General features: G+C 36.5%; 1 protein-coding gene across 1 annotated transcript; it reads left to right on the top strand.

The window, feature by feature from the left end:
- The first annotated feature begins 3,960 nt into the window (after positions 1–3,960).
- Positions 3,961–9,949, top strand: LOC143535111 (retinoblastoma-related protein-like). Its single transcript, XM_077029447.1, is given in 19 exon segments — positions 3,961–4,023; positions 4,026–4,060; positions 5,020–5,165; positions 5,246–5,342; positions 5,408–5,454; positions 5,558–5,756; positions 5,832–5,898; positions 5,983–6,162; positions 6,272–6,449; positions 6,451–6,463; positions 6,556–7,399; positions 7,489–7,648; positions 7,751–7,823; positions 7,996–8,172; positions 8,272–8,394; positions 8,492–8,636; positions 8,710–8,822; positions 9,373–9,488; positions 9,566–9,949. Coding segments are annotated over 19 exon segments (2,922 nt in total). The 5' UTR covers positions 3,961–3,968; the 3' UTR covers positions 9,720–9,949.

Genomic DNA, 9,949 nt, shown 5'->3' with positions numbered 1-9,949 from the left:
GAATGACACGAGCGGAAATGTAGAAAAACTCACGCTTCCAAGAACGAAGACTACGCTCAGTAGTACATATCTTCAAACCCTTGATCCGAGTGACAAGGGTATACCAACCCTGGACGCACCTCCAAGTATAGAAGGTCATCAGGCGGTCGACTCGAGGCTCGATACCCAAATTACGGCACACCCATTCGAAATGGCGAACTTTAGCAATTGCCATTGGGTGCACCTCTGTCAGATGAACGCTGTGTTTCTCCAAAACACGGTATACGAACTTCGTTAATGGGAATCTTAGATTCCCACATAGGAAGAACGAAGCGTAAACCTCTATCATGCCCTTAGGGGCGTCGTATACCGTCTGATTGGCCTCTGGCAACTCCGGCTCATAGGACTCCAGCATGAATTTCTTGACGATGTAATTGTATACATCGACAGAAAGAGTACACTGGCACTCGCCAGCAGTACTCTTATCGTCCTTATCGGACGTTGACGTCGGGTTCTCGGGGTAAACGTCGGACTCCTCGACGTTAACCTCTGGGTCATGAGAAGAAGACATTTTTTAATGTTGAGAAAAGAAAGCGGTTTCAGGAGAATGCTCGCCGGAAAAGATGAGTATTCGCCGGAAATCGCTTAAAAGGAGAAGAAGAGTGAAGTGAAGATAATGGACGTAATACACCCTCTTCACCTTATATACTCATCGCAATGAATGCGATGAATTTAATGCGGATGAGAGAGAAGGCGCAGAAGCAATGACACGGCGACACGTGTGGATAAAGCAAGCTGGCAACAGGTGTCAAAAGGGCGTGTGCCATAAAACTCGCGCCCACGAGCCTGAAAAAGCGTTCAGATTGACCACATTCTGTCACGTCGTCATAACTTCCTGCACATCCTGAAACCGTCAGAAGACGCCAACGTCCCTTCAACCGTTTGGACTGTCCTTATCCTTTCACCAACCCTCCGAATTTCAAAAAGATTCAAAAATAAGAGGGAATATACCTCCTTACCTTGGAAAGCAAGAAACCATAAGACAAGTGCGGGTACAGTGTCAAGGCGAAACCCTTCACATACTTAGCACTTGCAGGAAATTGAAACCAAGAAGATCAATCTTATGAGCTATGCTTGCGGATAGAGAAATAACACCCCCGCATGGTGGGAACGTTGAGAACTAGATTGTTTGAAGCTTCAAGGTGGAATTGGTTGTTTAACATAACTGATCACTATGTCTAAAACTACCAAAACCTCGTGGAGAATCTACACAAGTGAAACTCAACGCTCCCGACTTGCGAAGAGGTTACACACCTACCCGCATCATACCCAAAGATCAGGCAGAAAAGTCGGGAATTTTCTGCAAGTGACATTAGGAAAACTGTGGGAAGAATTCCCACGGAGAACCTTAAAATAAACGAAAACCCCCTTTTTAAAACCCCTTGCTTAAAGTCCAAAAGTTCCCCTCACTTATTAACAATTCATAAGAAGAACAATGGGCTGGGGGGACTTGAAGAGGTAGGTTCCCGCAAAGCCCAGTTGGACCCACAAGACTCACCTTGAAGAGGTACGTCTACGCAAAGACCAACTGGATCCGCAGGACCCACCATGCTCAGAGAGATGAAGACCTTACACGCAGTAAGCCAGCTGTCCCCGCAGGAAAGCCTCCCTTGGTACAGTACCCTGCCTGTCCCCGCAGCTGTGGGTACAAGCCAAGAAGGAAGGCTACCCGCACTAACAGCAAGGCTACACACATAAGGCACTAACTCTTATACTTCAGCAATGTCACCTGAAGAAGGAATGAGCAGGGCGGGAATATTCCCGCCCAAAAGAGCCAGTCCGTACGCTTCTAGAAGATCTTTTGTACTATACCTACCAAGGTATGGACAAATAGACAAGATCTGACAAAAGCAACCCATGAATCAATCACAGGGTGACAGCTCACTGACAATAGTACGAGGAGGAGCACGCTCCAGTACAAAATGTTACTATCAGCCGTTGCCTACCCACCAACTCCCATCGTGGCACGAACGTAGTCCATAGTTGGTGGAAAAGGAATATTATATACAGCTGGCCGTACCTGCTTGGAAACCTACATTCGGCTATAAATACTCCAACACCTTGGAACGGTATCATCATCTTCTCTCTAGCTATTTCTCTCTATATACACTTATATTCAGAGCAACCTAGTCTGATTCTCACGCCGGAGGGTGGTCACAAGGAGGAACCCCCCCTTCTCAGTGACGAGCTTACGGTGTCTGTTTTGCAGGTTGAGAAGAATAACCATATTTGCCGGACCTAACCCTCGTGGGAAACATCTACTTAACCCTAAGATTATCCTTAATCTGTCGGGGTATCTTAGTGTTTCTTCACGCCCATAAACCCTAGCGATAAAAAGGCACGTAGGCCCAATACGTCAAATGGATTGTGTTAAAAAAAGATTGGGCCCAATGTCTAATAAGACGATTAAGATTTATACGTATTTTATAAAAAAAATATTTAAAATATATAAAAAAATTCGTTCTCCGGAAAATTAAGTGCTCGGCTGGTCACCCCGTTGCTCAAACCCACCAGTCGGCCCTGAGTGTGAACTTTGTTAGAACTCATTGATCAATTCTATAAGAGTCATACGACCCTATACGACTTCAAAAAAAGTTATGGTTTAAACAACCCATTTTCCAACATACATTTCCCTAATAACTATATTTTGGTTAATTGTGTTTATGCTCGTACATTTTTCTATTGGCTAGTTTAAAATATGACTATTTTTGTAAGCTATGTTTATGCCCGTTTTATTTGTTTAGTCTCGTGACAGGTCAAGTAATTAACAAGAAAGTTTGTACCGTGCCAAATATTTATACGAATCATATATCGAATCAACTAATTATTAGAATATAGTATCGCGTCAAATAACTCTCGTCACATGATCCTGTACAACCCGTATATCCATACAATTCATATAAAATCCCAGTCAACATCAGACATCTCTGTGTAACATCACATACGAAAAAGTCAAAAAAACCACACGAGTTAGCATAAAGTATAAACCTATACGCGACTCGTATAGAAGTTATTGTAAAATATTCCGAATTCAATATTTTTTAATTCCCTTTATTACTCATAGCCCCTAGGATTCCGTAGAAACACTAGCCTACAACGCAGCCCACCGTAACAACCATGTACCCACACCGCATGTGATTTTCCCTCGAAAAAGATACCGGTTTTGGCGGTAAAACAATTGTCCCCACGCGACGTGTCAATCACTCATTGGCTGTATACCCATCATACATACACATAACATTAGCCCATCATGCCATGTCATGTTTGTTGTTTTTCCCGCGCTACCGTACCGCCGGATCCCCAAAAGTAGAGGGAAAAATAAAAGATAGGGTTTTTATTTCACAAAATAATAATAATAATAATATTAATATTACATACATACAATACAATACAATACAATACATACAGATACAGCTGCAGCAGCTGCCGTTTGTTTGTGGGTATTCGAAAGCTAGGGTTTTGATAGATCGGTTCGATTCAATTCGATTCGATTTGAGTCAATTTGGGTTATTAGGGTTCTGGGTATTGAAGATCTTGGTTAATTATTAGTGGGTTTTGGTTTTCTTGAAGAATAACGGTCTAATTTGTTAGATCTGTTAGTTTTTAGGGTTTTGGTGGCGATATTTGCGTGAATCGATTTGACTGATTCAGATGGAAGATTTGAAGCCGTTAAATCCTACCGTTGAAACTGGAGCTAATAATAATAATAATAATAATAATAATAATAATAATAATAATAATAATAATAATACTACTACTATTGAAGCTCGGTTTAAAGACTTCTGCAAGGTTTGCTTTTTTATTTTATTAGTTTGTTTGTGCATATTGGATTGTTATTATTATTATTATTAATTTGTGTGGTGTAAATTCTCAAGAATTGATTTTTGGTATTTTATTGTTGAATCTGACTTGTTCAGGGAAAATTAAGAATGAATGATAAGGAATTGGATGAAGCTATGCAGTTGTTTAATCAAAGCAAGCATCTGTCTTGACTAATGCTTCTACTCTTGGAAGTTGGACGGTATTGCCCTTATAAATTATGTTTTTTATATATACTTGTTGTTTGTTATGAACTTATGGTTATGAATAGATGTTATTCTTATTTTTTATTAATAGTTATGCAATTAGTTAGGGCTTTTTTTTATCTGATTTGTAAATTTGTGTTTTTACATTATATTTTTGAACAAACTGTGACAAATTTCATATTTTTCTTGGTTTTTATTGTAATTATATATGAAAGTTGAGTGTCAAAAGGTGATGCTAATAATGATGATAAAATGTTATAGTTTCATCTAATTTTGTATTGCCCTTAAAAATTATGTTTTTTAGAGTTTTGTTGTTGGTTATGCTTCTGTTCTGTAAAGATATTGTTTTTGTTTTTTGTTATGAATAAAGAAAATGTTAGCACTTTTTATCTGATTTGTAAAATAATGTGTTACATAATCTTTTTAAAGGAATTATGATAAATTTAATATTTTTTTTGTGGTTATTGTAAATCAAAAAATTGAGTGTCATAAGGTGATGCTAGTAATGATAATGTGATTTTATAAAGCTAGATGGCAATCTTGATTGATTCTTGAAAGGATTTAATATATTGCCCTTAGAAATTATGTTTTTTAGAGTCTTGTAGTTTGTTATGCGTATGAAAAGATATTGTTCTTGTTTTTTTTAAAGAATCAAACAAGCAATTAGGGCTTTTTAGTCTGATTTGTAATATAATGTTTTGTGTCATCTTTTAAACGAACTATAACAAATTTCATATATTTTTTAGTTATTATTGTAATTACATCTCAAAATTGAGTGTCAAAAGGTGATGCTAATAATGAATTAATGATAATGTAATTTTGTAAAGCTAGATAGGAATCGAATCTTGATTGTTTCCCGAAGGGATTAAATGAACATTTATATCTCGCTTTCGAATTGAGGGAACATCTATTTTTATTAAATTGCTGACGTTAACTTTTGTATTTATTCGATCAGCCCGAGGAAGCGGAGCACTACTGGTTCGCATTTATTTTGTTCTCATTGAAAAGATTAAGCCAAAAAGATGCCACAGAAGATGCTGCTAATAATACTAACGAGAATAACTTCAACTTGTGTCAAATACTCCGAGTGGCAAAACTTAAGTATGTTGCGATTGAACTGAGTAATTTTTTTTTTGAATTTTAACTTTTGCTGATTAAATTATCATTTTTTTTCGTCTCAGTTATGTGGATTTCTTCAAAGAACTACCTCAATTTATGGTCAAGGCTGGTCCTGTATTAAGCAATCTTTACGGTTCTGATTGGGAAACTCGACTTCAGGTATAACTAAATTAAGTTTTTTGATTTTGTATTAAGTTTTCTGATTTTTTTTATTTTTTAATTAGGCAAAAGAGTTGCAGGCTAATTTTGTGCATCTCACTCTTTTAAGCAAGTGAGTACCTTTATTCTTTTGTCGTATCTATGTTGTTATTTGCTAATGCAAAGTTTTATGGATATACAGTTTGTAATATATATTTGTTTATTTATAATGCTAGGTACTATAAACGGGCATTTCAAACACTTTTTCTAGCAAGTCCTGATCTTGCTGATGGTCAGTCAGTTGACGCTAACTCTCAAGATTACATTTCCAGCTGTCATCGTTTCGGATGGCTGTTATTTTTAGCTCTGCGAGTCCATGCGTTTAGTCGTAACAAGGACTTGGTCACTTGCACTAATGGAATAGTCTCTATTCTGGTTTGTGACACTTAACCGTTACATATAAACTAATCATTATTAACTTATATCATTGACGTTAAATATCTTTGGCAGGCAATTTTGATTATTCATATCCCAGCTCACTTCCGAAAGATTTCGATTAATGACTCTTCGCGCTTTGGTAACTATTTCATCGTTCACCTTGATTTATTATAAGTTTTGCTTTAACTTACTTTGACTTTGTAAAAACATGGATAACTTGCAGTTAAAAAGGATGGTAAAGGTGTTGACTTACTTGCATCACTGTGCGTCATGTACGAGACATCAGAAGAAGAATTAAGAAAATTAATGGTAAAAACCAATGATGTAGTGGCAGAAATTTTGAAGAAAAAACCTTGCTTAGCTTCCGAATGTAAAAATGGAAACTTGGACAACATCGACACAGGTTTAGCATATTTTAAATACTTTGAAATTACATCATTTATTATAAATTTTTAATTATTGTATGACATATGTGACATATGTAGTAAAAAATTACATGATTACAAATGCAGATGGTTTAACGCATTTTGAAGATTTATTAGAGGAGTCGTCTTTGTCTTCCGGTTTGAAAGTTTTAGAAGAAGATTACAATAAAGCAATATGTCAAGAAGGCGAAATAGATGAAAAATTGTTCATTAATGACGAGGAAAGTTTACTCGGTTCTAGCAGCTTATCTGGTGGTGCAATTAATGAGTGGTACTAAGGTATATATATTACTATTACTATATTAGTGCTAAACTACTAAATACCGACATGTAAATTGTAAAATACTTATTACTAGTTTGACTTTTTGTAGAGGAAGTTTGACTTAATGACGTCACCAACAAAGACAATAACAAGCCCGCTTTCACCGTACAGATCTCCATCAAAGATTAAGGGTACACCTGTCAGCACAGCAATGACCACCGCAAAATGGCTGCGGACAATCGTGTCTCCACTTCTATCAAAACCATCAATAGAGCTTGAACGGTTTTTGGCATCATGTGACAAGGATGTAACTGCGGATGTCGTGAAGCGGGCCCGTGTAATACTAGAAGCTATCTTTCCCAGCAGTGGAATCGGCGACCGAAATGCAATTTCGAGCATGCAGAGTACGAATTTAATGGATAATATTTGGGCGGAACAGCGTAGACTCGAAGCGTTGAAGTTATACTATCGTGTACTGCAAGCAATGTGTACAGCAGAGTCCCAGATACTAAACGAGAATAATTTAACCTCGTTGTTAACGAACGAACGGTTTCATAGGTGTATGCTCGCGTGCTCAGCTGAACTTGTTCTCGCCACTCATAAAACAGTTACTATGTTGTTTCCGGCTGTTTTGGAAAGAACGGGAATAACTGCTTTTGATTCAAGTAAAGTTATAGAAAGTTTCATCAGACATGAAGAATCTCTACCTCGCGAATTAAGGCGGCATTTGAATTCGTTAGAAGAACGGCTTCTAGAAAGTATGGTTTGGGAAAAAGGCTCGTCATTGTACAACTCTTTGACAGTTGCAAGACCCGTGCTTTCTGCAGAAATTAACCGTCGTGGGCTGTTGGCGGATCCCATGCCGTCGTTGGATGCGATCGGACTGCAAAGTAATATGTCTTGTGGAGGGTTGCCACCTGTACCGTCTTTGCAGAAACGTGACAGCTCACCAGGTAAACGCTTGTTTAATACTTTTAAAACATTTCATTTATGCGGATATAATTAATTATATGAGCTAACGCATTCAAGCACGTATTTTTAGGTAAGAGTAACATTCTTTTATCACCAAAAAGGGTTTGCACCGAGTATCGAAGCGTTTTGGTTGAACGGAATTCGTTCGCGTCACCTGTTAAAGATCGTCTTTTAGGCATCAATAATCTTAAATCAAAGTTATCACCTGCTTTGCAGTCCGCATTTGCCAGGTAAGAATCGATGTGTAAAACTTATAACTCATTTTTAATAGAATCTCAAATTATTACTAAATTAACGTAATTCTTGAATTAACATTTTTTCATTTTTTGCAGTCCAAATAGGCCAAATCCAACTGGTAGGGGAGAAACATGTGCAGAGACATCGGTTAATTTGTTCTTTAGCAAGGTGAGAAATCTTTTAACTTGTACAAGAAGCTATCTTTATTTATTTATTTATTTTTATATTTTTTTTTGCATGAACATCTTTATTTGATAATGCTAACTTTTAATAATATTAATACTGATATCCTTACTAATGATTAATAATTAATACTGATATTTTTTATTGTTGTGACCAGATTGTGAAGTTAGCTGCTGTTAGAATCAACGGGATGGTTGAAAGGCTACAATTGTCACAAGAAATACGAGAAAGAGTATACTGTCTTTTCCAGCAGATTCTGAGTCAGCGAACATCTCTGTTTTTCAACCGCCATATCGACCAGATCATCCTATGCTGTTTATATGGAGTTGCAAAGGTTTACTGTTTTACATATGTCAAAACTCAATATCAATATTTAGTAATAGTAATTATTCGTTACTAATTAATGTTATATTATTACGGTCGTAAACTGCAGATTTCTCAACTGAGCTTAACTTTCAAAGAAATTATCTTCAACTACAGAAAGCAACCACATTGTAAACCTCAAGTTTTCCGTGCCGTGTTTGTTGACGACAGGTCATCGTCTCGCCACAACGGGGTATCGCCATTCGCCACCTGTCTTTATCTCGTCATTCTACTTTTTAAATCATCTTTTTGTTATTTTAACATTTTTTGAATTATTTTTTTTACAACAGAAAACCGGGCAGAATCACGTCGATATAATCATGTTTTACAATGAAATATTCATTCCGTCTGTGAAGCCATTGTTGGTTGAACTTGCTCCGTCAGCAGCTGCTAAAACCACTAATCAGGTTTCAGAAACAAACAATCATGATGAAGGTAATATGTTTATACTCGTATAATAGTTCATATTATATATGCATTTTATAACGCATTGACTGTGTTCTTTTAGGTCGATGCCCTGGCTCGCCCAAGGTATCTCTATTCCCGACCCTACCTGATATGTCTCCAAAGAAAGTATCTGCAGTGCATAATGTATACGTCTCTCCATTGCGCTCAACAAAGGTAATATACTTTTACAATATTTGTTTAAGGTAAGGGATTACTCTGTAGAATAGTAATCAAGTTTGAAAATTTTTCCAATCAGATCACTTAAAAAATCTTTTGTTTAAATCGGGTCACTAAAGTTTCTTTTTGTTCTAATCCTATATATTTTACCTTGATAGCAGGTGTTATAGTTTTTTTTTAAATAGTCTGACATTGCAAAATAATTTTTTTAAAATTGGCAAAATTAGTAAAAATTGAAAAAAAAAATTGTAAAAAATGCAAAAAAATAAAAATAAAAAAATGCAAATAATAATAATATTTTTTCAGTTTTTTTTTTTTGCAATTTTCCAGATTATTATTATTATTTTTTGCAATTTAAAATATATTTTTCTCAATTTTTAAAAATTATTTTGCAATGTCAACTATTTAAAAATAAAAAGAAACCTACATGACCTACTATCCAGGTAAAATATCTAGAACAAAGGATTTTATGAGTGACCTGAACTTGGTTACTATTTTTTAGAGTTGCTCCTTTTCATAAACGTTAATATGATAATTATGTGTTCAGATGGATGCTCTAATATCGCATGGATCTAAAAGCTACTATGCGTGTGTCGGGGAGAGTACACACGCGTACCAGAGCCCATCAAAGGATCTCACTGCCATCAACAATCGCCTGAACGGGTATGTAACCAACAGTAGAATAAATCATTCTGTTTGTTAAAAGTTAAGACCAGTTTTCTAATATTTTTTTATGTTAGTGATGGTGGAGTCGGCCCAAAGAAGGTGAGAGCGTCGCTTAACTTTGATGAAGTGGACGTTGGGTTGGTGAGCGACTCGTTGGTGGCAAACAGTCTTATTCTGCAAAACGGGAAAGGTGGGGGTTCATCGAGTGGGCAGGTGAAGAAGGAATGATGATACCGAGGGTGATGGTAGTTTGTGTGCGTATATAGAGTTCCTGGTGAACGAGCAAACTGGTTTTTGATTTGATTTGATTTGGGAACGGGGATGGAATGAGCGGTGAAGTTATTGTACAGTAGCCGCCACTAACCTCAAATGATCTGTGTTTGTTGGATTTCTAGTTGCTTTTTTAACTTTAATAATTTCAGTTTTCTGTTATAATGTTGCAGCCTTTCCTAAACATG

The sequence above is a fragment of the Bidens hawaiensis genome, unplaced genomic scaffold, assembly GCF_021521415.1.
Source record: "Bidens hawaiensis isolate Kalapana, Puna unplaced genomic scaffold, B.hawaiensis_p1.1 tig00010387_1, whole genome shotgun sequence".
NCBI classification, from domain to species: domain Eukaryota; kingdom Viridiplantae; phylum Streptophyta; class Magnoliopsida; order Asterales; family Asteraceae; genus Bidens; species Bidens hawaiensis.
The sequence above is the reverse complement of the archived record's forward strand: the minus strand, read 5'-3'. Positions and strand labels throughout refer to the sequence as shown.